At 61.6% G+C, this 27,677-nt stretch overlaps 1 protein-coding gene across 4 annotated transcripts in view; it reads left to right on the top strand.

Annotated features, from left to right (window-relative positions):
- Atp9a (ATPase phospholipid transporting 9A (putative)) overlaps positions 1-26,863 on the top strand; it is a 51,449-nt gene extending 24,586 nt beyond the window's left edge. For all 4 annotated transcript variants that reach the window (XM_048349631.1, XM_048349628.1, XM_048349629.1 and 1 more), the window contains exons 9-28: positions 793-868; positions 2,559-2,635; positions 3,046-3,206; positions 4,589-4,731; positions 5,306-5,418; positions 10,483-10,695; positions 11,002-11,163; positions 13,343-13,435; positions 14,068-14,151; positions 14,474-14,644; positions 15,882-15,980; positions 16,561-16,650; positions 16,875-17,019; positions 17,418-17,482; positions 20,269-20,424; positions 22,342-22,406; positions 23,360-23,468; positions 24,317-24,374; positions 25,586-25,789; positions 26,418-26,863. In XM_048349631.1, coding sequence (XP_048205588.1) covers positions 793-868; positions 2,559-2,635; positions 3,046-3,206; positions 4,589-4,731; positions 5,306-5,418; positions 10,483-10,695; positions 11,002-11,163; positions 13,343-13,435; positions 14,068-14,151; positions 14,474-14,644; positions 15,882-15,980; positions 16,561-16,650; positions 16,875-17,019; positions 17,418-17,482; positions 20,269-20,424; positions 22,342-22,406; positions 23,360-23,468; positions 24,317-24,374; positions 25,586-25,789; positions 26,418-26,554 — 2,421 coding nt within the window. In that variant the 3' untranslated portion in view covers positions 26,555-26,863. The remainder of the gene's footprint in view (positions 1-792; positions 869-2,558; positions 2,636-3,045; positions 3,207-4,588; positions 4,732-5,305; positions 5,419-10,482; positions 10,696-11,001; positions 11,164-13,342; positions 13,436-14,067; positions 14,152-14,473; positions 14,645-15,881; positions 15,981-16,560; positions 16,651-16,874; positions 17,020-17,417; positions 17,483-20,268; positions 20,425-22,341; positions 22,407-23,359; positions 23,469-24,316; positions 24,375-25,585; positions 25,790-26,417) is intronic.
- The last annotated feature ends 814 nt before the right edge of the window (positions 26,864-27,677 follow it).

Here is a 27,677-nt window from a genome sequence, read left to right as displayed (position 1 = left end):
TCTCGGGGCCTTGCTCTCTCTCCTGGGAACACCAGTTTCATCAGGTAGAGCCCTTCTTTTTTAGGAGGCAGTGGTGTGATTGGAACTCAAGGCCTTGCGCTCCGGTTTCTCTAAGCTGGTTTTTTTCATCAGCTTGCTTGCTCACAGCCGGTGTTGTAACGCTTGTACCACACCTCCAGCCCCCCCCCCCCGTTTCCTGTTATTTTGGGGGCTTGAACTCAAGGCCTGGCTCTGTCCCTGATCTCTTCTGGTCAAGGCCAGCGCTCTACCACTTTGAGCCACAGCGCCACTTCCATTTTTCTGGTGGTTCATTGGAGAGAAGAGTTTCCTGGACTTGCTTGTCCAGCTTGGCTTTGAACCACCGTCCTCAGACCTCAGCCTCCCGAGTCGCTGGGATTACAGGTGTGAGCCAGAAGTGCCGGTCTCAGCCCACCTTTTTAAGGGTGGTTATTTTGGACATGGAGTCTCAGTGGCTTTTCTGCCTGGGCTGGCTTTGAACCGTGGTCCTCTAGATCGAAGCCTCTTGAGTAGAGTAACTAGATTCTAGATGTCAGCCCTCGGCCGAGCCCCTCCCCTTCTGTCCTGAAGAGCAGGCTGAGAGTAGCCTGTGGATTCTTCCAGAACCTTGGTGCTGCATTGAGATAGTTTCAGGAGAATGCATCCACACAGATGTTCTGTTCTCTGTAACAACAGTATTTCCGCCCTCCCCCCTTCCGGGTTGACCTCCGCTAGGGGTGCTGGCCCTGTAGGGTCTCCCGTGGACACTGACCTGCAGCTGTCGGTCTTTTCTAGGAGGACAGCGACCCCCCGGTCAGCGAGAGTCTGGGCATGGAGAACGCACTGTGGGCCGGCTCGGTGGTGGCGTCAGGTGAGGCCGGGGGCGGGGCCTGGCGCGAGGGGCGGGGCCTGGGGTGGGGCCTGGCGCGCAGGGGGCGGGGCCTGGCGCGCGGGGGCGGGGCCTGGCGTGGGGGCCTGGCGCGCGGGGGGCGGGGCCTGGCAGGGCCGGAGCAGGGAGCAGTGTTCGGTGGTGGTCACGGTGCCCAAGCCTCAGGGCGGCCGGGCCCGCGGTCCCCAGCAGCCCAGCCTCCTTCTGCTCCCCATCTGCAGCGGCCCCGGCCTGAGGACGGGCAGTGCTCTGCGGAGCCATGGGGGCGGGGGCGGCTCTCACCGCAGAGGGCATGACTGCCCCGGCCTGGCCCGGCCCTTCGATGGCCTCCATCCAGCTCTTCGTGTAAAGACTGGGGTGTGGGGAGAAGGGAAGGCAGCACTGGCCGCCCCCCGAGGGGGGTGAGGGGGGCGCAGCCTCTTCCTCCACCCCAGCGGTCCCGACAGGGAGGGGGAGGAGGGCGGACGGGCTAAGGTCTTCCCCAGGAGCCCGGCAGGCCTTGCTCGCGGTCAGGCTCGGCTCGGGTCCTCGCTGGGCTCCAGCCCCCCCAGACCAGCCGGCCCCAGTGCGCTGCGTGCCCCCCGCCGCCTGCTCTGCGCCCCAAGCCCCACTCAGCGTCCTGTTTCCTGGCTTCTGTCTGTCTCCCCCCCACCCCGCCCCACATTGAGAAGGCTCCTGGCACCAAGTGGAAGGGAGACACAGAGACATTTTGAAAATATGACAAATACCCCCTCTCCCCCCACCCCCCGCCCCCAAATCGACAGCGCCAGTTCACGCTTCAGCTACCAGTGTCTGACTGGACCCCCATTCTTCACCCCTCAGCCATGCTGGATGCGCTGAGACTGGAAGCTTTGCCAGGCTAAGAGAGGGAAAAGTGGGTCATTTTCTATGGCTTCGGTCATTTACCAAATTAAGGATTTTTTTCTAATATTAAGTGGCTGTTTATATTTCCCCTATAAAATGCATTTATTAAAATTATTTATTTAGTGCTGGTACTGGGGCTTGAACTCAGGGCCTGGACACTGTCCTTTCGCTTTTTTTTATTGGGGGGGGGGTAGTCGGTTGTGGGTCTTGAACTCTGGGCCCGGGTGCTGTCCTTGAGCTTTTTGTACTTAAAGTTAGTGCTCTGCCACTTTGAGTCACAGCACTACTTCTGGTTTTGGGGAGGGCTAATTGGAGAGAAGGGTCTTGTAGACCTTGGTGTCCTGGCTGGCTCCTGCCTAGCTCGGATTACAGGCGTGAGCCACGGGGCCCGGCCGCTTTAACTTTTTCATCCGAGGCTGGTGCTCCACCACTTGAGCCACGCCTCCACTTGTGGCTTTTTGCTGGGTTCTTGGAGAGGAGGATCTCATGGGCTTCTCTTCCAGGGCTGGCTTTGAACATCTGTGCTTAGAGCTCAGCTTCCGGGTAGCTAGGGTGACGGGGGGGGGGTGGGGGGGGAGCCCTTGGCCCCCAGGGAACTTTTCACAACGCCGGTCTTCTCTGTCGTGCGTTCCGTGGCCTCCGCGTGGCTGCTTGGGGCTCGCGTGCTGGCCTGGAGCGTGGAGAGCGGAGGCTCCCTGATTTGAATCGGATCCGCGGTGGCTCCGCGGGCCCTTGTGCCGCGGGGGTGACCCCCACGCCGTCTCGGGTGCCGTCACCCGGGCCTGCGGGCAGTGACCTTCCCTTTCAGGGACGGTTGTGGGTGTTGTCCTTTACACGGGCCGAGAACTGCGGAGCGTCATGAACACCTCGAACCCCCGCAGTAAGGTACGTGCGCGGCTCCCGGGGGGGCCTGGACCCCCCAAGTGGCGGGGGGGTGGATTCAAAAGCAAAAGCCTCTCAGGGCATTGCAGGAGGCCCGGGCGGAGGAGCCTGGCCGTCTTAGGGGCCGTGACCCTAAGCGTCCACATAGGAGAGGAAGCCTGCACCCCGCTTGTGTCTCTGCGCTTGGCTCGGCTCCGCCGTGTGCCCCCCGTTTCTCAGTCTTGTCAAGTCTGGAGGGGAAGTTCCTCCCCGGGGTTCTCCGGGGCCCCTGGAGCCCTGCGTTCTCAGATCTGAGCTCTGGGATGGGCACCCCCCCCCCCCCCCCGTCGTGCCTGCGCGGCGTGGCCATGGTGGAGGGGGAGCTTTGGGGAGGGCGCGGGTGGCCCCCCTCCAGATCCGGCGCTTGTCCGCAGATCGGCCTGTTTGACCTGGAAGTGAACTGCCTCACGAAGATCCTCTTCGGGGCGCTGGTGGTGGTGTCCCTGGTCATGGTGGCGCTGCAGCACTTCGCGGGGCGCTGGTACCTGCAGATCGTCCGCTTCCTCCTGCTCTTCTCCAATATCATCCCCATCAGGTGAGCCCCGCGGGGGGGGGGACCCGCGGGATGGGGGGGCGGGCACAGGCGACACCCCCGGGCTGAGCCCCGCTTCTGCAAAACCAAGTCAAATCAAAGACCGGTGGGAGCCAGAGGAACGTGGGAGGCTGGCGGGCGGGGCGGGGGGGGCACTCTAGTGCCATGGGGGAGAGGGAGGGCGCCAGAGCAGCGGGTTTACTTTCCACCAGAGAAGCTGCTTGCACCCGGCCCTCTGGCGGGTTGCTTTGTCACGTGTTCTGGGCCTGACAGCTTGGCTGATCCCATGCTCACCGCTGGCCCCTTGTGTTTGCTTCTCCACAATAAGTGATACGTGTGTACATACGCGTGTACATATGGATGGATGGATGTGCGTGTGTGTGTGTGTATGTATTTTCTGTGCTGGTATTCACTAGTCTTGAGTGTAGGGCCTGGGTGCTGTCGCTGTTGCTTTGTTTTTTAAGTTAAGGCTGTGGTGCTCTACCACTTGAACTACAACTCCACTTCTGGCTTTTGGGTGGGTAATTGGAGCTAAGAGTCTCACAGACTCTTGGGCTGGCTTCGAACCACAATCACTCAGATCTCAGCCTCCTGAGTAGGTAGGATTACAGACGTGAGTCACCAGTACCTGCTTGATTAGTATTTACTAACCTAATGTTACTTTCCCTGAAGTTTCCAGTGCTTGTGATCTCTCGTCTCACACTGAGATATCTTGCTGTTTTGTCCACTTATAGTCACTGAAGAGTTTATCTAGCCCCATGACTGTGTCAGGACTGTGCTGTAACCAGCAGGCTCTGAGGAGATAATTTCTCTCTCTCTCTCTCTCTCTCTCTCTCTCTCTCTCTCTTTTGCCAGTCCTGGGGCTTGAACTCAGGGCCTGAGCGCTGTCCGTGGCTTCTTTTTGCTCAAGGCTAGCACTCTGCCACCTGAGCCACAGCGCCACCTGTGGCCGTTTTCTGTATATGTGGTGCTGGGGAATCGAACCCAGGGCTTCAGGTATACGAGGCAAGCACTCTTGCTACTATGCCTTATTCCCAGACCCAAATAATTCCTCTTTATTGATAGTAAATAAATCTTTCTGGACGAATGCTTAGCAAAATTGTAGACTTTAAAGTCCTGTCTGCAGCGGAGTGTGAGAGGCTCACACCTGTAATCCTCGCTGCTCAGGAGGCGGAGATCTGGAGATCATGGTTTGAAGCCAGCCAGGGCAGGAAAGTTTGTGAGACTCCTCTCCAGTTAACCACCCAAAAGCCAGAAGTGGGGATTTGGTTCCAGTGGTGGAGTGGCAGCCAGTGCCCCCGGTCTTTGTGTGTGACGTGCAGTACCTGCTGCTCTGGCCTTCCGGACGGCGTCTGGTAACCCGCCTGCTCTGCTTGTCCGCCCAGTTTGCGCGTGAACCTGGACATGGGCAAGATCGTGTATAGCTGGGTGATTCGCCGGGACTCAAAAATCCCGGGGACCGTGGTTCGCTCCAGCACCATCCCTGAGCAGCTGGGCAGGATTTCTTACTTACTCACGGATAAGACGGGTGAGCACCTCCCGGGGCCTGTGGGGGGTATGAGGGGGGGAAGCAAGGACCATGGCACCAGACCCCATCTAAGCCGCTCCCCTTCCAATTAGTGGCTCTAGGCAGGAGGGAAGACAGAGCAAAGATCTTGAGGGACTCACCAAAAAGTCAGTGGAAACCAGGAAGGAGGGGTTCCAGGAACATTCTGGACATGTCAGCATGAGGTCCCCAAATGCCCTCGGTAGGACTTGCCATGGGGGTGGCTCTTTTCATGGTCAGTCTATGTTTCTTTCTGTTATGGAGCCAAGCTTCTTCACGATAGACTCTGATTGGCTTATTGTGTCTGACGTGCAATCCTCTTGGCCAATGGAATGAGTCAGGCACTCTGATGGACAGTGCCCCTGGGCCCCTGTGGGGAATGGGCATAGTTGTGTCCCTATGGCAACCTAGGATGCACACAGGACCCCTCCCGCTCTGCTGTTTGAGCAGGGGCAGTACTGAGTGTGGCGTGCACGGGGCTGGAAACGCTCCGAAGATGGAGGTCGTGGTTACGTCGAGCAGGAGTGCGTGGTTCCTTACCTGCCTTGTGTTTCAGGAACTTTGACCCAGAATGAAATGGTTTTCAAACGGCTACACCTGGGCACAGTGGCCTACGGCCTGGACTCCATGGACGAAGTGCAGAGCCACATCTTCAGCGTTTACACCCAGGTAAGCCCGTCTTCCCGCCCAGCGCCAGTCCTGAACTTGAACCGCCGCCCTGAGGTGTAATCGACAGGCACCCGAGCTCACCCATGGCTTCTGGTATGTGCACACAACTGGACAACCCTCACGCCAGGCAGTTTTGTGCTCATCACCCCCTTTCTGTGCTGGAACCGGGCTTGAACTCACAGCCTGGGAGCTGTCCTTTAGCCTTTTCCACTCGGGGCTGGCACCGTACCAGCAGAGCCACAGCTCTTCTGCCCGCCGTTTGCTGGTTCACTGGGGATAAGGATCTCAAGGGCTTGCCTGCCTGGGCTGGCTTTGAACTGTGATCCTCTGAACTCAGCCTCCTGAGTCGCTGGGATTAGACGGGGCAGCCACCAGCCCCCGCGTCTTTTGTCCTCACTCCCCCACAGCCCTTGCCCCTCACATCTGGAGGGGGGTGGCCCCGGCCAGGCTTCTCCACAGCTGTCTGCTCTGCCACCCGCTCTTCTTGTCACCCATTAGTGGCTTCCCGCTAATGGATCTGGAAAACCCACACGGAATACAGTCTGCTGGGGCCTGGTGCCGGGCGGGGCGTGGGAACCCGTGAGAGGGCTGACTGGAAGCCTAGGCACGTTTGTTTTTACTTTTTCCCAGGCTCGGAGCTAGGGCTGGGCTTCCCGATGGCTCGCTTGACATTCACCACCGACCTCTCACTTCCAATCTGTTTTCCACGCTGCAGGGGTGCAAAGGACTCAGTTCATCTTTATCGGCTCCCCTATAAAAAATGTCAGAGTCAGTCATCTCTCAGAGAAAGATGCTACTGGTAAATACACAGTATTACTTTTGTTTTCTTTTGTTTTGTCTTGTTTTTGTTGCCAGTCCTGGGCCTTGGACTCAGGGCCTGAGCTCTGTCCCTGGCTTCTTTTTGCTCAAGGCTAGCACTCTGCCACTTGAGCCACAGCACCACTTCCGGCTTTTTCTATATATGTGGTGCTGAAGAATCGAACCCAGGGCTTCATGTATACAAGGCAAGCACTCTACCACTAGGCCATATTTGCAGCCTTTTTTTTTTTGTCTTTTCTTTTTTGGTACTGGGGATTGAACCCAGGCAAGCGCCTTGCCACTGACCTACATCCCAGCCCACAGTATTACTTTTTTTTTTTTTTTTTTTGTCAGTCATGGGACTTGAACTGAAGGCCTGCCCCTGGCTTCTTTCTACTCAAGGCTAGCACTCTACCACTTGAGCCACAGCGCCACTTCCAGCCTTTTCTGTTTACCTGGTGCTGAGGAATCGAACCCAGGGCTTCGTGCATGCGAGGCAAGCACTCTACCACTGAGCCACGTCCCCAGCCCGATGCGCAGTAACCTTAAAAGCTGGCGTAGCCGCCCGCTCTGGGCCTGGACCCCAGGCCCCTTCCCTGCTCCTCCTGGGCCGTTGCCCGGGTTGTCCGCCCTGCCTGTGTCCGCTTTCCTCCGGCCCCTCGGCCGGCACTGACACGAGTGCGATTGTCTCCGCCAACATCTCACGTCCTGTGTCACCGCCCCCCCCCCCCCGCGTCCCCCAGGGGGCTGTGTGTGTTTGCTGGTTCCTCCTGAGCCTGCCTGTCATGGGGTATTTGTCTATCTAGCTTTTATGGTCCAGTGGTGGCAGAGGCAGAGATGATGCTGTCCGTCCAGTGTTTACAGCCACCAACGCAGGCTTCTTGTCAGGAACACCACCTACACTGCACTCTCCTCAGCAGACGCTCAAGCACGTTCACAACTCTTGTCTTGGAGTGGAAAAGCTCAGGGCAGAGGGGGTGAAGGCTGCCCAAGGTTTGGGGGAGCTCACTTTGCAGGGAGCACTCGATGACCTTGATCCGGAACCGCAGGAACGATTATTTATTTTTTGGGCCTGTCTTGGGACTTGAACTGAGGGTCTGGGTGCTGCCCCTTAGCTCTCTCGCTTACGGCTGCTGCTTTACCACGTTGAGCCACAGCTCCACGTCTAATATTCTTTTTTTGGTGGTTAACTGGAGATGAGTTTCAGGGACTTTCCTGCCCAGTCTGCTTCAGACCTTGATTCTCAGATCTCAGCCTCCTGAGTAGCTAGCATGACAGGTGGGGGCCACTAGTGCCTGGCTGCTTTTTGTTTTCTAAAAACAGCTTTATGTGGTTCAATGCCAGGAAAGTCCACAAGACTCCTATCTCCAATTAGTCACACAAAAAAAGACACAAGTGGAGGGAGGCATGGCTCAAGTGGTAGAGTGCCCGCCTTGAGTGTAGAAAAGCTCAGGGACAGTGCCCAGGCCCTGAGTTCAAACCCTAGGATGGGCACAAAATACAGCCTTAATGAGGTGTACGTTATGCAGCAAAAACTTGGGCAGTGTTGAATGCACCAGTTTCAGGATTTTTAATACATTCCAGTTGTAGAAGCATCACAAATAGCGGGTATTACAATACTGCCGTGTCACCTGCCCCCTGGACTTTGATTCAGTGGTGGGATTCTAGACGGCTGGGCCATGTCTCCTGGACCAAAGCCCCGGGAGTCGCACCCAGATCTGCGGAGTGTTTGGTTTTATTTCTGTTGTTTTTGGCGTGCTGGAGCCGTGTGTACCCCAGGCCGGTATTGTCTCCTGAGCCCCCCTACCCTTGGTCTTTTGAAACGAGGTCTCACTATTGTAGCCCGGGCTGACATTGAACGCAGTCCTCGTGCCTTCGTCTACTGAGTGCTAGGATTACAGGTGTACACTCCTGTGCCTGTTTCCCACCTACAGTTTGACAGGTGAACCAGGCGATTCTAAAGCCCGGAAGAGCTTGGTGAGCAGAGGGCAGGAAGCCAGAGTCAGGCGTGCTTTCCAGACCCCACTGTGTATTCTGGGGACCTGAGGTGGAGTCTGCAAGGTGACCCTCCCCCCGCCCCCAGGGTGCAGGACAGTGGCCAGCTCCCTGAGGTTCTTGTCCAGCTTGACCCCGGGACCCTTGCTGCCGGATCCTGTCCGTAGGTGTCCCGTGGAAGGTGCTGGAATTCGCCGGCTGTTGATTGTCAGTGTGTGGGAATGCACCCTGGTGCGTGAGCGTCCGGGCGGCTGGCTGGAGGATGCGTTTCAACTGAACGAACCTCCTAAAGCAAGCGGGCGGGTGGTTTTACAAGACCCTGAGGGACAGCCCACGCCACGAGTCCCAGCCACGCCAGCAGGAAGTAATGACCCCCGCGGGGAGAGGGGCTGCGGGCATCTTTCCTTGGTCCCCTGTTTTTGTTTTTGTTTAAATTGAGGTAGAGCTCAGAACTGTGACTCCCACCCTTGGAAGGACGTCTGCTACCGGTTTCCCGGGGGCTGTGGTGCCGGGGAAGGAAACCCCCGGGGTCCCTTTCCCCATCCCTTAGCTGGTGGCGAAACCTCGCCTGTGTGCTGTCTCTGTGACTTGGACATTTCATGTAAACGGATCGAGTGTCATCCCAGCTACGCAGGAGGCTGAGGATCCCGTTTGAAGTCAGCCTGGTTTGCAGGGCCTGGTCGGCTGCTGGGGTGGCTGCCGTCGAGTCTTCATCCCCGCGGGCTGTGGGGCCTCTCCCTCCTCTTCCCGGCCTCCTGCTTTGGGTGCCCGGGTGGGGTGCTGACCTCCAGAGACACTCTCCTGCCCCCCTCTCCCCCGCACCCCCGGGGCACCGGCCGCCGCGGGGCCCACGTGCGTTTTAGTTCCCCGCGGGTGCTTTGTAAGCAGGAAGAAGTGTGTGCAGGTCGCGGGGCCCGTGGTTCAAACCCCGGGCCTGGCACGCGTAGTCCCCGGTTTCGTTCCCCCGTGGAGGGAGCTTTAAGTCTTCAGCCCTCTTCAGAATTGTAAGGCGAGCTGTTCCTAATTAAAAGCACTTGACGAAGAATGGTTCGTGTGGGCCCGAGTTCAGATCCGTTACTCGGGTGATCGTTAACCACGTGGTGCCCTTTGACCCGGAAGTGACACTCCCTGGGCCCTTGACATCAGAGGTCACCACACCAGGAAGCCAGGGGCCCCCCCGTGTCGCCGGCAGTGACCAGGGTGATTTAGTAATTGTCTAGTTGCCCGAGGAGTCCTCTGCTGCTACTAAGAATAGAGCTCTGGAAAAGAAACGGAAGTCATTTTCTCATTTCTGGTCCCCCATCTGTTGTCTATTTGGGGCGGCCCTGTGACAGGGCCCCCCCTCCACCCCCCACCCGCGGGGCACGCAGTCACCCCGCTGGTGCCCCCGAGGCAAAGTCTCCAATTAAGGAGCAAACCGTGGAACTGGAGCTGCGGCTCGAGGGCTGTACCAGCCTTGAGCTAAGGAAGCTAAGGACGTGTCTAGGCCCTGTGTTCAAGCCCCAGTAGCAGCACGCGCGCACACGCACGCGCACACGAGTGTGAACCTGACCTGGGGTGATTTCAGACGCGTCTCTCTGTCCACACAGCGCTCGTCAACAAGGTTCAGTCCCTGGGTCGTTGGTTTCCTCAGCAAGCCGGCGTGGCGTGCCAGGCCCTCCCCTGGGTACTGGGCGTTGGGGGTGCAGAACCCCCACCCCACCCCCCCAGCCAGACAGGCTTCTGTCTGATGGGAGGCGAGCAAGCAGGCGTCCGCAGGAAAGACCGAGGGGCGCAGGGGACACGGAACCCTGACTCGCCATGGGGGGAGGGGGGCCGCCGGGCAGGGGGGACTCTGGGAAGGTCACCTCCAGATCGAGGTGGGGTCGGCGAGCTTGAAGAAGCCAGCCCTGCCGAGATCTGAGGGCGCAGCGCGTGCAAGGGGCCTGGGGCACGGAGGGGCTCGGGCGGGTGCTGGGGCTTCCGATGCCCTCGCCGGGCCTGTCCCGGCTTTCTGGTTCCCGAGGGTCACTGACACAGGGTGACCCACCCCGACAGACCCCCCCCCAGAGCCCCCGCGGTGCAGCGGGGTCCTCCCTCCCCCTCCTCCAAAGGTCACGCTCCTCTTCGCTTTGCTTTCTTCTGTCCCCAGTTGTCAAGGGAGCCGTGGGGTGGCGGGTCACTGGCTGGGTGCGGGCTCGGGGACAGCACCCACCGACGAGGGCGTGGTCCCCCCCCCCCGCCCTTCCAGAAGCTTCCAGGCTCTGCCTCATTCCCCCCCTCCCCCCCCAGCAATCGCAGGAGCCGCCGGCGCCGCGGGGCCCGGCCGTGGCCACCAAGGTGCGGCGCACCATGCACAGCCGCGTGCACGAGGCGGTGAAGGCCATCGCGCTGTGCCACAACGTCACCCCGGTGTACGAGTCCAACGGCGTCACCGACCAGGCCGAGGCCGAGAAGCAGTACGAGGACTCGTGCCGCGTGTACCAGGCGTCCAGCCCAGACGAGGTGAGCGCGGGGGGCGGGGGGGATGGGGGACGGGGGACGGGGAGGTGGGCCCGCGGCCCGGGCCTTGAACTCGGGGCCGGGGCTTCCCGCGCGCGGCTGGCTTTGAAAGTCCCGGCCGGTGCTCTGCCCTCCGAGCCACAGCTCCGCCGCCCGCGTTTTGCCGGCTCCCCGGAGGCGAGCGTCTCCCAGAGCTTCTGCCCAGGCGGGCTTTGAACCCTGCTCCTCGGGGCCCGGCCTCCGGGTGGCTGGGACGGCAGGGGTGAGCCCCCGGGCTGGGCGTCTGACCCCCGACCCCGTGTTCCTCAGGTGGCCCTGGTGCAGTGGACGGAGAGCGTGGGCCTGACCCTGGTGGGCCGCGACCAGTCGTCCATGCAGCTGCGGACCCCCGGCGACCAGATCCTGCGCTTCAGCATCCTGCAGATCTTCCCCTTCACCTACGAGAGCAAGCGCATGGGCATCATCGTGCGGGTGCGCGTGCGGGGGGGGGGGGTGTGCGGGGGGGGGGGCGGCTCACGTTCCGTGGGGTCTGCGGCCCAGGCTAGCGTGGAGGGGGCTCCTGAGCGGGAAGGAAGTGGTTTAGTCGGCTCTCCGGCCGTGCGGGGCCGGGCGTCCCCCGGAGCGCCCCTCCTGCGCGTGCGGGGGAATCTGGTCTACGTTGGGGTGTGTGTGTGTGTGTGTGTGTGTGTGTGTGTGATGTGTAGTGTATGGTATGTGGCGTGTGTGTGTGGTATGCTGAGTGTATGTATGGGTGGTATGCGTGCATGGTATGTGTGTGGCGTGTGTATATGTGGTGTGTGTATATGTCTGCATGGTATATTTGTGTGTGATATGGTATATGTGTGTGAGGTGTATGTGTGGGGTGTGTGTCGTGTGTATGTGCAGGGGTGTGGTATGTGTGCGTGGTAGATGTGTGTGGCATGTATTTATGGGTGTAGTGAGCGTATGTGTAGTGTGTGTTTGTGTGTGGGATGTGGTGTGTGTAGTGTATGTGTGCATGGTGTGTGTGTGTGTATCTGTATGGGATGTATATGGGGGGTATGTGGTGTGTGGTGTGTGTGTGGTATGTGGTGTGGTGAGTATGTATGTGTGGTGTGTAAGTGTGCACGGTGTGTGTGTGTGTTGTGAGGGTGGCCCCGGCCTCCCGTGGCTGAGGAGTTGGAAGCGCTAGCGTGTCTGCGTTCTCTGGGCGGGCCGCGCGTGCGCAGTGCTCTCCCGGGCCGAGCTCAGCCACGTGGGCTCTGCTGCTCCGGGCGTGAATGAACGAGGCCTGGCTTGGTCCCGTGGCTTCCTCGCTCACGGGCCCTCCGCCCCTTGACCGCAGCCCCGCCCTGGCTCCCGGGGCTTCCCTGGAGATCAGAGGCCCCTGGACTTTCCCGCCCGGGCTCACGTAGAACCTGGGATCCTCAGATCTCAGCCTGTGGGGTGGCCGGGATTCTGGGCGTCACCCGAGGGCCCGGCCTGGACCCCCCTCTCTCCCCCCCCCCCCCCCCCCCCGCGCGGGCCGGGCCGGGCTCGGAGTTTATAGCGTGACCCGGCCACGCTCTGGGAAAGGCATCAACTCGGGGTGAACCGGCGAGGGAAGTGACTCAGAGGACGGGGGGGGGGTATTGACGTTGGCGCGAGCTCTGGGCTGGCCGGAGCCCCTCCGGAGCGGAGGAAGCCGGGCCGGCCGGGCTTTCCTGCAGCCGGGCGGCGGAGCACCTTGCGGGGGGAGAGGAAAGGAGGAACAACTGTGGGTGCTTTGATGTGGAGCCCCCAAGGCTGCCCCGTGGGCACGGCGGGGAGGGGGTGCGAGCCCGAGGGGCTCCGGCCTGGTCCTCACCGCAGTCCCGAGTCAGCAGGTGAGCCTGAGAGCCTGGAGCAGGGGTCATCCCAAGGTCGTTCTTTAAAAGAGGGGCCCACTGGACGCCGCGCCCCGAGATCAGCCGATGGTACAGAGTAGGGGCTCGGGGGATTTTTCCAGAGTAGCCAGGGTTAGGCATCAGGGCTGCTGGCCTGTCTCTTCATTTCTGGAACCTTCCAGGAATGGGATGAGAACCAGCCATCCACCATGATGCCTCCAGGGGGAAAGGGGGGGGGCTGCCCCGCTCGCCCCCCCTCAGGGCTGGGACACACCCCGGTCTCGACACCGTCCACGGCCCCCCGGGGGCTGCCACGCTGAGCCTCGCTCTCCACGCGGCGCGAGCCCAGGGCTCGAGCCGCTCCGACCGGCGCTGACGCGTTCCCCAGGCGCTGCGCTCGAACTCGCTGCTCACCGCCCCTCCCTTCCTCCCTCGCACCGTCGGGCGCAGGCCGGGGCACGGCCGCGAGCGAAGGAGCTGCTCAGTGTGCAGAGCGGGAGCTGGGTGGGGCCGGGCTGTCCTGGGTGTGGGTTATGGAAAGGCGTGGCGGGGACGCGGCCGTTCGCCCTCTGGGTGCGTCTTCTTCTGGAGGGACAGGACTCGTCCAGGTCCGCAGTTCTCGGGGAGCCGCTGCGCCCCTTCCCGTGGGCGCTGGGCCGTCGTGAGAGGAGGCCACCGGCGGCCGTCTAATGTCCCGGGAAGTGGGCAGTGGAGGATGGGGGAGGAGGGGGGTGGAGGGAGGGCAGAGGAGGGGATGGGGGGGCCGGGGCGTCCCCCCGATCGTTCACGCCACCCTCCTCCCCCAGGACGAGTCCTCTGGAGAAATCACCTTCTACATGAAGGGCGCGGACGTGGTGATGGCCGGCATCGTGCAGTACAACGACTGGCTGGAGGAGGAGGTGAGGCCAGCCCGGGGGGAGGGGGAGAGGGGGTGAGGGTGACTTGTGGTTGTGTGGGGCACCAGGGCTGGGCCGGGGCCTCCTGGGGCAGAGGGGCCCCCGGCTCACACTGGGAGGTGTGTGTGTATGGGGGGGGGGGGTGATCGCACACGGAGGCTCCCATGGACCACCGGCCAGGAGGAAGGGCCGTGTCAGTCACAGTGCTGCTTCCGGCACGGGGACTGTGAGCCAAGTACTGACCGGGCCGGCAGGTGCTGCAGGGGTGTGACACAGGCCCGGGCCGTGGGTCTGACAGGAGGCCCTTGGTGTGTTCAACCTGTGGAAATAGCCTCCGTGCCCGAGCAACCTTGTGGCAGCTGTGAACAGCCCTCCTCTGCCCACCAGTGTCGAGCTTCCGCCTTGAGCCCGTGTTCCACGTGTGTGTGTGTGTGTGTGTGTGTGTGTGACATCTTAAGAGTTCAAAGCCTGCCCTGTGCCTGCTGGAATGAATCTGCACGGAGGCCCAGCGGGCAGCCCGGCCGCCTCAGTGCCACCCCGCCTTGAAGCCGGGCTGTGGAGGGGAGCGCCTTTCTGGGCGGCCGTGCACCTTGGGGTCCACGGGGCTCCCCGCTAACCTCCGCTGTGCTTTGCAGTGTGGCAACATGGCCCGGGAAGGGCTCCGGGTGCTCGTGGTGGCCAAGAAGTCGCTAGCTGAGGAGCAGTACCAGGACTTCGAGGTGAGCTCGGCACCGGCACCTCGGGGCTCCCCAGGCGAGCACTTGCCACCACGGGCACAGCAGCCTCCCCGTGGCCACAGGGCCTTTGCACCTGCGATTGGTGCTGCCTGGAACTCACGTGGCCCCGTAGCTCCGTCTCTGTTAAATGCTGCTGCCTCCCGGAAGTCTTCCTGGGGTGCCCTGGGCTCCCCCCCCTCGCCCTTTAACCTGTGCGCCACGGTTCCGAGGGCCTCCAGCTCGGTCCTCCCCTGACTGGAGGAAGATGCTTTGGAGGGCCGGGGCTCGCGCAGGGCGGGGTGCCCACGTGTCCCTGTGCCCCCAGGCCCGCTACGTCCAGGCCAAGCTGAGCGTGTACGACCGCTCCCTCAAAGTGGCCACGGTGATCGAGAGCCTGGAGATGGAGATGGAGCTGCTGTGCCTGACGGGCGTGGAGGACCAGCTGCAGGCCGACGTGCGGCCCACGCTGGAGACACTGCGCAACGCGGGCATCAAGGTGGGGCCCGGGCGGTGGGCGCGGCGGAGCGGTGGGCGGGGCGATGGGCGGGCAGAGCAGGGATGGGGGGGGGTGATGGGCGGAGCTCGTGGTAGAGCGATGGGCGGAGCTCATGGCAGAGTGATGGGCGGGCGGAACAGCGATAGGTGGAGCCTGTGGTGGAGCAATGGGCGGGGCGATGGGCGGAGCTGAGATGGGCGGAGCTCGCGGCAGAGCGATGGGCGGGCGGAGCAGCGATGGGTGGGGCGATGGGCGGGCAGGCGGAGCGGAGATGGGTGAAGCCATGGGCGGGGCGATGGGTGAAGCAATGGGCGGAGCTCGCGGCGGAGTGATGGGTTTGTGCTAACAGGCGCTGGAGTTTGCATTTCCTCCGTCTGGAGGGGAGGAGCCGGTAGCTTATTCCTGTGGGGTTTATATTCCCCTCCCCTCCTCTCCCCTCCCCTCTCCTCCCCTGTCCTCCTCCCCTCCTCCTTTCCTTGTGGTCCTTGGGATTGAACGCAGCTCCCCCCCCCCGCCCCCACTTGCCAGGGAGGTGCTCTGCTCCAGCACGTTATCCCGACGCCACCAGTAGAGGGCGCGAGAGACCCAGGCTCCGTGCTAGGGAGCGGGAGGCTGGGAGAGCGCGCGAGTGTGTGTGTGTGTGTGTGTGTACAGCGCGGGGCGGGGACCGCCCTGGCCCAGGAGGAGGCCATCAGCACCCCACAATTGACAGCCATAAACGTTTGGCCGGGCATGGCAACACACACCTGCAACCCAGCACTGACCATGGGGCGAATGCATTATGGGGGGTGGGGCGGGCACCAGGGCTGCCTGCACCCCCCCAGGGACGCTTGCTCCATCAGGTGACACCAGCCCTTGCCTGCTGGTGCAGAGAGGAACAGAATGTGGACAAAAGGAACAGCAGGACTGGATTGCAGCCGGACTCTGAAGGGCGGGATGTGGGACTTGGTTGGGACCAGAGCCCCCCAGCTGGGCGCACCTGGCCTGGGTATAGGTGGCGAGCTCTTCCTGGGTGGGCAGAGAGCAGCTGGCGTGGCACCCAGCAGCCTTTCCCTCCCTTTAGTCATTTCGTGTCTTAAGAAAACTTCTGGCGGGGGGAGGGTGGGTCACAGGGCCCAAAGCCCAGGGCCCAGAGCTGCTGAGCCCCTCGTGGGGTTCCAGGGGGACCAGGCAAATCTAGCTGTGTGTTCTGGGGAGCTCAGCCCCCCCCCCGCCATTTTCGGTGCTGAAACCTCAGGTGTGGATGCTGACCGGGGACAAGCTGGAGACGGCCACCTGCACAGCCAAGAACGCGCATCTGGTGACCCGGAACCAAGACATCCACGTCTTCCAGCTGGTAAGTAAGGCACTCGCCTGGGGGGAGAGGCGTGTTCTGTGACCCCACCGGCCCCCAATGGGCCCCCAAGGGAGGGGGGCCCACTGGGCACTCTCACGAAGGGAGGGCAGGACTCAAAAGACCCCGAGCCAATATGTGGGCTTGAACTCCGGGCTGGCGCAGCTCTGTTTTCAGCTTTGTGCTGGCTCGTTAGAGACCAGAGAGTCTTGGATTTGTCTGCCTGGGCTGCTGCTTCAGTGAGATCTGCAGAGCCCAGGCTCCTGAGTCGCTGGGGCTGCAGGCGTGCGCTGCGTGCTCCTGCCTGGCTTCAGCGCGGTTCCCCAGTTCCCCCGTGCTGCCCAGTGGGTGGTTTCCCAGAGGGACAGACGGCTGCCGTGGTTACCCAGCTCCTGGGGGCACCGGAATAAAGGCGGACAATCCATGCCAGCGCCTGGCGCGGCAGGAAGGGGGCCTTCAGGCCGGGGCACGTGGAGGAGACAGCAGGGCTGGCTGGGGCTGGTGGAGGGTGGGGACGGGCTTGGGCTGGGGGGCTCGGGAAAGCCCAGGGAGCAAGGCTGGTGCCACCTGTGTCCCCTTCCAGGTGACCAACCGCGGGGGCGCCCACCTCGAGCTGAACGCCTTCCGCAGGAAGCACGACTGCGCGCTGGTCATCTCCGGGGACTCCCTGGAGGTGGGCGGGGTTGTGGGCGGGGCGGACATGGCCGGGCGGGGTGGGCGGGGCCGGGCTGGGGCCGTGGGCGGGGCCGGGCTGGGGCTGTGGGCGGGGCCGGGCTCAGGGCCTTGGGATGAGAGCCCGGGGGCTGCAGGCCTGCGGGCTGGGGGGCGGCGGCGAGGAGGGGGTGCAGCTTGGGCTCACCCGCACCCCGCCCGTCCCCCTGCACCCCACCCCCCCAGGTGTGCCTCAAATACTACGAGTACGAGTTCATGGAGCTGGCGTGCCAGTGCCCGGCCGTGGTGTGCTGCCGCTGCGCGCCCACGCAGAAGGCACAGATCGTGCGTCTGCTCCAGGAGCGCACGGGGAAGCTCACCTGCGCAGTGGGTAGGCCCCGCGTGGGGCGGGGTCGCCTGCGTGGCCGGGGGGTGCTGGTTGCTCCGGCCCGGTGCCGGTACGGAGGATAACTCGGTTTGGTAGCCGCGCTGCTCCGATTCCCAGGCCCACGCGCCCGGCGTCGCGGTTTTGACTCCATTGGCATTGCAGGGGGGCGGGGTGAGACCTGGGTTCAAATCCCCCTGGTGTTTCCCGGCTGGGTGCCCCTGGGGCTTCCACCCCCGCCCCGGCCTCTGCTCCACAGCAGCTCGGGGTGGCATGGGTGGCCTGTGCCCTGTCCTGCTGAGCAAGGACGGGCCGTGGTGCGCCCAGGCCGCGGGGCCGGGCACCGGGCTGGGACCCCAGCGAGCGGCCGCTGACCCGCGGAACCAACCGTGCCCGCCCGGCAGGTGACGGAGGCAACGATGTGAGCATGATCCAGGAGGCCGACTGCGGCGTGGGCGTGGAGGGGAAGGTGAGCCCGGGGCCGGTGGGTTTCGAACATTTGTGTTAGAAGAGGATTTTCCTGGGGTTTCCACCCCCGTAACTACGCTGCTCTCACTGCTGGTCACTGGGAGACTGCAGGCAGGAAGATGGGGCGTGTGTGCGCGCGTGCATGGGTGTGTGCATATGTACACATGTGTATGCACACATGCGCACGTGTGTACCAAGGTGCCAAGTGAGGACTGAGGATGCTTCCTGCCTGTAGGTTTTGTTGCCTATCTTCATGAATCTGAGGAATCCACAGGTCCTCCCCCTCCTCCTCCTCTCCCCTCCCTCCCTCCTCCTCCCCTCCTCCCCTCCTCCTCCTCCTCCCCTCCTCCTCCTCCTCCTCCTCCTCCTCCCCTCCTCCTCCTCCTCCTCCCCTCCTCCTCCTCTTCCTCCTCCTCCTCTTCCTCCTCAGATCTCAGCCTCGTGAGCAGCTAGGATTACAGAGGCTCAACTATGGGTCCTCTTTTTTTTTTCCCTTTCCCATGATGCTTGGCCAGGTGACAATTACTTGAAGTTACAGAGGCAAATGGTTCCTCCCTCTGTGTGTGTCTGTCTCTGTCTTTGTCTCTTTCTCTCTCTTTTCAGTACTAGAATTTGAACTTAGAGCTGACTAAGCACAATACCACTTGAGCCACACCACAGCTCTGTTTTTGCTTTGTTTTCCACGCAGTGTCTTGTGCTTTTTGCTTAGGGTTGGCCCTGGTGAGCCCCTTTCCTATCTACACTGCCTAGAAAGACTTATTGGTAGAAACAAAGTCTCACAGACTTTTTTTCCCCAGCTGGCTTTGAACATGATCTTCTTGATTTCCAAGTAGCTGGGATTACAGGTGTGAGCCACCTAGCCCAGCTGGCAAATGCTTTTTATTTATTTATTTTGCAGATGGGGGGCTTGAACTCAGGGCCTGAGTGTTGTCCCTGAGCTCTCTTGCTCAAGGCTAGTGCTCTCCCACTTTGAGCCACAGCTCTACATCTGGTTTTTAAATTGGAGATAAGAATTTCATGGGGACTTTTTTTCCCGGGCTGGCTTCAAGTCGCGACCCTCAGATCTCAGCCTCCAGAGTATCTGCTGAGATTAGAGGTATGAGCCTGTTTGCCTGGTTGGCAAATGCTCTTGAGTGAAAGTTGGTGTCGGAAATCTGTACATTCCTTGAATGTAAAATTTAAGAAGCATGCTTAAGTTTAATAGAATTCCCTACAAGTTCTTATAAAAAGCTAAAACATTGCCCTTTTGTTAAAAACTGTAATCTGATCCCTTTGATTTTTCTTTTTCATATGGAAGTAATAAGTACCCACCATTGAAAGTAGGAAAATAGCTGGGCGTCAGTGGCGGCTCAGGCCTGTAATCCCAGCTGCTCAGGAGCCTGAAATCTGAGGACCATGATTCAAAACCAGCTCTGGCAGGAAAGTCCATGAAACTCTTTATCTCCAATTTACCACCCAAAAGCTAGAAATGGTGCTGTGACTGGAAGTGGTAGAGCGCTGTCCTTGAGCAAAAACAAGCTCACAAACAGCACGGAGGCCCTGAGTTCAAGCCCCAGGACTGGCGTGCACACGTGCGCGTGCACGCGCGCACACACACAATACTAATATGAACACTAAATGAAAGTCCATCCCTTGTTTCCGTGGCACGAAGCTACTGATGCTGGATTTCCTCCTGGGCTTTCTCTGTGTGTATTACTGAGCATTTATTAGCTATGTACCGTATGCACACTCATATCTATTATTTTCCTATGGAATTTTTAAATGAAAATGTGCTGTGTATTCCGTCTGTTGCGTGGTGGGTGTCATTGCCGAGAGGGACACGAGCAGCGACCTCTCCTTGCTCTCTGGCTCAGTTCTTATTTCCCAAGCTGGGTTGAGGCGGGATGGTGAGATCGAGACTGCTCTCCCTGCCCTTTGACCCCAGCTGCAAACACTAACTGACCTCTAAATCCTGTAGTACTCCCCCCCTCTCCCCCCCCCCCCTAGACAGGCACAGCTTAGCTCCGTTAGCACGGGAGCGGCTCTGGCTTCAGGAAACGGCACCAGGAAGCGACCGGGCCCAGGGATTCCATTTATTAGTGTGTTTTGTGTCTTTTTCATCGTCTTTAGTGTAAAATGCTTTCTCTCTCTGTGCCTCTCTCATTTGGAGGGTGTGTGTGTTCTTCATGCCACGGGTATCTGTGAGGCATTTGGGAAGTTCTAGAATGTTCCACGGCGCGAGTTGCTGGGCTGATCTGATTCAGCCTGTGGTATGCCACAAAGGGCGCTGTTGTCCTCTCCCCCCCACCCCCACCCCCAGGTGGGAGCCATCAGGACATGCCATCGTCCATCTGCCTATCTCCTTTGTCATCTGTCCCCTTGCCATTAAGCGGAGGGACTTTTCATGGCTGCACTAGAAGCTATACTTCCTGAATGTGCAGAACTATATATGTCCAGAATATTCCATCTTTTGTCCTGGGCAGGCTCTTCCCTCCTAGGTTTGACCTTGAAGAGTTCTGAATGTCATAACCCAGCTCTGGGTCGCCGATGGCTCTGCTTCTCCAACTCATTACGGGAGGCCAACCCTCAAGGCGTAATTAATACTAGACCCATTTGGCTCCCAAATTATAACTATCTGTGATTTATTTAGTATGTTTTTTATTTAAATTCCTCCTTTTAAATCCAATTTAGACGCGGCCCACCAACCGCGTATAGCTTGGAACCAGAGAGCGGCTCTGTTGAATGGCTCCCAAGATCTCCTTACCGTGTCTTGTTTTTTCCACTCGCCCCGCCGCGCCGCCGGTGCAGGAAGGGAAGCAGGCGTCGCTGGCGGCCGACTTCTCCATCACGCAGTTCAAGCACCTGGGCCGGCTGCTCATGGTGCACGGGCGCAACAGCTACAAGCGCTCGGCGGCGCTCAGCCAGTTCGTGATCCACCGGAGCCTCTGCATCAGCACCATGCAGGTGGGCGGGGGGGGGGGCTCCCCGGTGGCTCCTCCTGGCGTGGACGGCAGGGTCGCCGGCCCGTGCTGGAGGAGGAGATGGGGGGGACGGGGTGGGAGCCGCCGTGACCACGAGCTTGTCGCCCGAGACCCCGGGGATGAGTGAAGGCTTCCGCCCGGTTGTTCAGGTGCAGAGGCCTGGGTGACCGAGGGGTCCCCACCCCCAAAAGGCAGGGGGCCTCCTGCGAGCCTGGGCCCTCTGCCCACAGGAAGGCCGAGGCCGGGTGAGCATGAGCAGGCTGCTGTCCACCTCACTCTGTGGGTGCTGGGTCCCACGCCCCGTTCTCCACCACCCCTCCCCCCGCCCGTGCAGCTGGGGCAGCCGGTCCCCACTGCTGTCCCAGCCTCGCCCTGTGAGTTGGGGACCTCGGTGCCTTCAAACCAGCTTGACGGGGGGGGGGGGGGGAGCTGGGAAGGTGGCTCAGTGGTAGAGCGCTTGCCTGGCATGCTTGAAGGTTCGATTCCCCAGCACCACATAAACAAAAAGCCAGAAGTGGCGCTGTGGCTCAAGTGGCAGAGTGCTGGCTTTGAGCAAAAAAGAAGCCAGGGATGGTGCTCAGGCCCTGAGTCCAAGGCCCAAGACTGGCACAAAAAAACAAACCCAAAACAAAACAAAATAGCTTTAGAGGCATCAGTGCTGGAGGCACCATTGTCACCATCGCCATCACCACCATCATAATCTCCATCACCACCATCCCCATTGTCACCACCATCACCACGGCCCTCCCTCACAACAGGGTGGCTCAGACGTGAACCTGGAGGGTACTGGAGCCTGTGGGGTTGAAGGGCAGGCTCCTGGCACACGCCCCCCCCCCCTCCGCTGGGCGCGGGCCTGCCATTCCCCCCCCTCCCCGCCCAGATTCACATCCCCGCTGCGTCTGAGTGCAGCGGGCTGATCAGCCGTGACGTGTCCACCCACACGGAGCTAATTCGCCCAGCGGACTCCGATCACAGCGGGGGGGGGGGGCAGGAGGCGGGGGGGGGGGGGCGGCGCTTCTGGGCCTGCACATCTCCATCAGGACCCACGCCCAGGGACCGTTCTGGGGGTCGTTACCAGGGCCCCACAGACCCCTGTGCCTTTGTTATTCCTAAAATATGCTCGTCCCAAAGGAGGCTTTGGGGGGGGCTGGCCCTGTGGGGAGGGGGCTTAGCTTTAACAGCACCCTGCCCCCGCCTTTCTCCCGGCTTCCACCAACGGATGGGAGCTGAGCCCCTCAGCCTGTCGCTGACCACGGGGGGCCCGGCTTAACGCCCAGCCTGCTCTGCACGGCCCCCAGCTAAATGTTTCCCAAGTCCAGAAACAGCACAGGCCGCTTTTACAAGGTTGGCAAATAAGATCACGGGTTTATTTACTATTACTATTATTTTTCTGTGTTGGTTCTGGGACTTGAACTCAGGACCTGGGCACTGTCCCCAGGCCTTTTTGCTCACGGCTGGTTGGTGTTCTGCCGCTTGAGCCACAGCTCCGTGGCTGGTTTTTTGGTAGTTAACTGGAGGTAGGAGTCTCAGGGGCTTGGCTGCCCAGGCTGGCTTCACTCTGCGACCCTCGGATCTCCGCCTCCCGAGTAGCTGGGATGACAGGCGTGAGCCACGGCACCCGGTTCCTCTTCCCTGCGCCAGTCCTGTTGTCGAAGTCGCCTGCCTTTGCTCCTTGAAAGCACGTCCCCCCATTTCCAGATCACCCCGTCTAGGAGGTGCAGCCTGTGTCCCCTCTGGCTCCAGGCTGGCTGGTGTGTGCCGTCGGGGGGGCAGCTGGGAGAGGCAGTGGCCCCAAGCTGTCGGTAGCTTGGCGGCTGTGAGTCCCACAAGCTCACACACGCGGGGACTCATCACGCGTGGTGCTGGGACCCTCGGTGACGCCCCTTCCTCTTTGGTGCAGGCCGTCTTCTCCTCCGTGTTCTACTTCGCATCTGTGCCGCTCTACCAAGGCTTCCTGATCATTGGGTAAGGAGATGCCGCACCCCCCCCCCATCACCTATGCTTTATGAGGCACCCCGAAATGCCAGCGGGAGGAGAAGCGGCACAGACCACGGCCCCCAGGCTTAAAGCCTGGAACGCATGACGACGGGAGCCCCCTCCCCTCCCCCCCACCATGGAGGGACTTCATGAGAACCCGAGGTCGCGTTCGCTGCCTGTAGCTGAGCCCAGGAGAAAGGCAGATCTGAGCTTCCCGTCCCTTTATATGAGGGGCCCCCATCAAAGCCCCCCACCTACCTGGCCGGGAACCTTTGATCTTTGTGGACAGCACCCAGGCTTTCAACTCCCCCGGCAGGGCAGGGAGCATTGGGTTACCCAGAGCCCTGGATCGCGTGGAACCCGCTCTGCCTACAAAACAGCCCTGCGGAGAGCCCTGCCGGGCCCTCTTTGCTTTGTGGTACGCCCTGGACTGTGGGTAGAGCAAAGGAACACGCTAGGGTGTGATGCAGGGTTCTCTGAGCTGCTCCTGGGGCCCTCGGAGACGCGACTGCCTTCCCCAGCCTTAGCGCACTGGCTGTTCACTGTGGTCCATACAGCCACAGCCTCACCCCAGGGCCTTTGCACTGCTGCTGCTGCTCCCTGTTGTGCTCTTCCCCCCGGGTATGGGCTTGCCGCTCCTTTGTGGGTGTCTACTCGCGTGTTCCGCTCCAGGGCTGCCCAAGGTGGTGCTCCCACCCCGGGTGTATGCACACACGTGCGCACATGCGCACACACTTTCCCTCCTCCCCCTCGTGTTCTCCTGTGGAGCCTTCAGTGGTAACACACGCGTCACACGTTTGGTTTGCTTCTTTCCCCTGTGACTTGGCTCCGGGAGCACCGGGCTGGCTCCGTCTTGTAGGCGGTGGGGGGGGGGGGGGAGGAGAAGAGCTGCTTCCCTGCGGCCTCCACCGCGTTCTCACCGTGGTCTCCCCGCCTCCCAGGTACTCCACCATCTACACCATGTTCCCCGTCTTCTCCCTGGTTCTGGACAAGGATGTCAAGTCAGAAGTGGCCATGCTGTACCCCGAGCTCTACAAGGACCTGCTCAAGGTTCCAGGCCCTGCTCCTCCCTCCCCCCTCCTTTCTTTTCCTCTTCCTGACCCTCCCTCCCCCTCCCTCCCGCCTTCTCCTCTTCCCGAACTTCCCCCTCCCTCCTTCCTTTTCCTCTTCCCGGCCCTCCCCCTCCCTCCTCTTCCTCTTCCCGACCCTCCCCCTCCCTCCTCTTCCTCTTCCCGGCCCTCCCCCTCCCTCCCCCTCCTCTTCCCGGCCCTCCCCCTCCCCTCCTCCTCCTCTTCCCGGCCCTCCCTCCCTCCTCCCCTCCCTCCTTTCCCCGTGTATTTCGGTCTCCCCACCTCTGGCGCACAGCATGGGGGGGCGGGTGTCTGTGCCTTTTTCTCAAGCGGTAACAGTTGCTTGTGGAGAACGGAAGCAATGCAGGCCGAAAGTAATGACTCACTTCCAGAAAGCCCGAGGGCCGAGCGGCAGCCCTGGGCGCCTGCGGAGGTGGTCCGCTCCGTTCTGGACTGCGCATGTGCGTGGCTCCGCGGGCCCACATTTCTGAAGTGCGCATGTGCCCGGCTCCATGATGCCACGCTTGCGGAATGCGCATGCGTACTACGCCTCACGTGTCTGGAGCGCGCATGCGCCGGGCTCCACAGGGCCACATTTCTCGAGTGCGCATGTGCCCGGCTCCATGATGCCACGCTTCCGGAGTGCGCATGTGCCGAGCCCACGGTTCCCTTAGTCTCCCCCAGTGGCCCTCGTGTGTCTCCGCCGTGGGAGCCCCCTCGGGAAGCCGCGGCTCCCGCCCTGTTCCGGCCCCTTCTCGCGTGGCCGGTGGGGGAGGACGGGAAGCCCGGCCCCGCGTGCCAAGCCGCTCCGTGGTTCCTCTCCCCTAGGGACGGCCGCTGTCCTACAAGACGTTCCTCATCTGGGTTTTAATTAGCATCTACCAAGGTAAGGAGGGGGGCGGCCTGCTCGCCCTGCCCCCCCCTCCCCGCGTCCCTCCGCGCCCACTGAGGCCCGGGAGGGAAGCGGGAGCCTGGCCCGGCCCCGGGGGGTGGCGGCCGCTGCGCGTGAGGGGACGCGGCCTGAGACCGGAGGCTGTGCGCATGCGTTGCGCGCGTGCGCTGTGTGCGCGCGCAGTGCTCGCCGCATGCGCGTGCGCTGTGTGTGCGGTGCTCTGCACGCCGCGTGCATGCGTGATGCTGTGGGAGTGTGCGCACGTGCGTGTAGCGCAGTATGCGCACACGTGCGTGTGAATCTCGCGGAGTGGTTGAGTCAGGCGAAGGTAACAAGTGCGGGGGAGGGGAAGGCCCGGGAACCCCGCAACCCCGGCTGCTCGGGAGGCCGAGATGGGAGGGTCGAGGTTTGAGGTCAGTCCAGGCAGCAGAGCCCGCTCCATCTCGGTCTCCAGTGAATCAGCAGAATGGCTGACGCGGAGCTGAGGCCCAAGGGGCCGAGTGCCAGCCTTGAGCAAAAGGCCTAAGGGACGGTGCCCGTGCCCTGCGCCCCAGCTCCAGTGGTGGGGCAAGCACACACACGCACACGCACACACACGCACACACACAGTCTGGAGGCCGTGGAGTCGGCTGGCGGAGGGTTAGAGCCCCATGTCAGCAGCGTGGGGTGTTTTGAGGGGCATCTGGCTCAATGACCGCCCAGGGCCCTCTGCCCTGCCCCCCTCGCCCCTGCCTGCTTGGGGCTTGGTGTTTCCGGTCCCCGCTGCCCTCTTCAGACGGCATGCGCACTCCCCCGCCGCCTTGGACGACCCGTGGCCCCTTTCTGCACGCTTCCCCCCACCTCTCCCGTGGGGGGACCTCCGGCATTCGCAGGCCGGCAGGGTGACGGTGGTGAGAAAGGCACCGGCCATTGCCTGCTGCCGGGCGCCCCCCCCCCCCCCAGCCACAGTGCCTCGCCTGGCTTTCTGTGGTTCTTGGAGATGCGTCTCAAGGACATTGCTGCGGGGTTGGTTTTGAACCGTCAGCCTCCGACCTCAGCCTGCTGAGGGGCTGGGCTGACAGGCGTGAGCCACGGGTGTTTTCTAAGGCCACAGGGGCTTCGTGGCAGAGCACCCTGCACCAGCCTGGGGGGGGGGGCGGGTGAGGGCTTGTGTGAGGGGCGCCCCCTGCTGGGCCGGCTGAGGACATGCTCCCCCCCCCCCCCAGGGAGCACCATCATGTATGGGGCGCTGCTGCTGTTCGAGTCTGAGTTCGTGCACATCGTGGCCATCTCCTTCACGTCGCTCATCCTCACCGAGCTGCTCATGGTGGCGTTGACCATCCAGACGTGGCACTGGCTCATGACCGTGGCCGAGTTGCTCAGCCTGGCCTGCTACATTGCCTCCCTGGTGTTCCTCCACGAGTTCATCGGTAAGCGCCCGCCTCCCCGGGCCGCCCGTGGCGCCCAGGGCCCGGGCTGCGCTTAGATCGCCGTCTGACTCATTTGCGCTTTTGCACCTCTGGGCACCCAACCCTAGGCCTTGCCCACAACAGGCAGGCGATCTCCCGAGAGCCACTGCCCCGCCCGCTGGAGCTGGTGGCACAGGCTTGTAATCCCAGCTACTCAGGAGGCTGAGAGTTGAAGGATTGCAGTTCAAGGCCAGCCCGGGCAGGAAAGTCTGTGAGACTCTTTATTTTCAGTTAAACACCAAAAAAAGCCTGAAGTGGAGCGGTGGCTCAAGTGGTAGAGAGCCAGCCTTGAGTGAAAAAAACCTCAGGGACAGTGCCCAGGCCCTGAGTTCAAGCCCCAGGACCGGCACCGAACAAAAGGTTGCAAAAATCATTTCAGCTCCCGTGGACAGCCACGAACTAGAGCCACCAATTGAGACGGTGCCGCCAGGCCCCGCCGCGTCCGCATCCAGGGCCAGCGAGGCCGGGAGCCAGCACCGTGCACCCTGGGGAGTCACCTTGCCCTTTGGTGTCCGGGGTGACAGGTTCCTGGCCACACGCACCTTCTGGAACATTCCAGCCGGCTCACTGGCGCCCCCTGTCTTTGCAGATGTGTACTTCATCGCCACCCTGTCCTTCCTGTGGAAAGTGTCGGTGATCACGCTGGTCAGCTGCCTCCCGCTCTATGTCCTCAAGTCCCTGCGACGCCGCTTCTCGCCCCCCAGCTACTCGAAGCTCACGTCCTAGGCTGCGCACGGGCGCGCAGGAGACCCGGCCCGGGCGTGGCCTCGGCCCCAGGGACACAGTTCATCAGAGCTCCCCACCACCCGTGGGCGTGGCAGGAATCGCTAACACGTTGTGCTCGTGCTGTGGCACAGGACCTGACCCTGAGGAGGGAGGGCGGCCCCCGGGGCCCAGCCTCGGTGGACATCGGGTGCCCCACGGGGGGCACGAGAAGGCGCACGGCTCGGAGGGGCCGTGGGGGGGGGGTCGCTGTGCCTGCTTCCTTGTGACTTGAATTTTGTTGCTATGTGATAAAGTTTCTGTGTAGGTGAAGCTTGTAGAAGGCTGTGCTTTTGTCTGTAAATAGTCTCACATGCGTCTGAAGAGTAGCGGTGAGACTCTGGTGGCTCAGGCCTGCGATCCCAGCTACTCACGAGGCTGGAGGTCTGGGGGGGCCATGGTTCAAAGCCAGACCAAACAGCAAAGTCCACGAGACTCTGATCTCCAGTTCACCAGCAAAAGCCAGAAGTGGATGTATGGCTCGCGTGGTAGAGTGCCAGCCAGCCTTGTGTGAAAGAACTCAGGGACAGGGCTGGGAATATGGCCTAGTGGCAAGAGTGCTTGCCTCATATACATGAGGTCCTGGGTTCAATTCCCCAGCACCACATATACAGAAAATGGCCAGAAGTGGCGCTGTGGCTCAAGTGGCAGAGTGCTAGCCTTGAGCAAAAAGAAGCCAGGGACAGTGCTCAGGCCCAGAGTCCAAGCCCCAGGACTGGCAAAAACAAACAAAAAACCTCAGGGACAGCGCCTAGGCCCTGAGTTCAAGTCCCACTACTGGCACTGAAAAAGTAGTTTCAGGAAACAGGAAGTTGGCAGGGAAGATCAAAGCTCTGCTGGATGCTGGGGTTGCAAGAAGACAGCAGGAGGAGCCGAGGAGAGGGGGCGGGGGCGCCCTTCCCCCCGCCAGCGCCGAGGGAATGTCACGGCCACAGTGCCGGCTGTTGTCTTGGGAGCTGGTGACAGGCCCTCCACGCGCCCTGTGATGTTGACGGGACTCAGGTTCGCAGGTGACGCCCTCCACGAGGGTCCTGCTCTCCCGGGTAGCTGGGTGTGGTTCAGGAGTCCTGCTGTCCTTCCGTCCTGC

Source organism: Perognathus longimembris, chromosome 6 (genome assembly GCF_023159225.1).
Source record: "Perognathus longimembris pacificus isolate PPM17 chromosome 6, ASM2315922v1, whole genome shotgun sequence".
Lineage (NCBI taxonomy): Eukaryota > Metazoa > Chordata > Mammalia > Rodentia > Heteromyidae > Perognathus > Perognathus longimembris.
The sequence above is the reverse complement of the archived record's forward strand: the minus strand, read 5'-3'. Positions and strand labels throughout refer to the sequence as shown.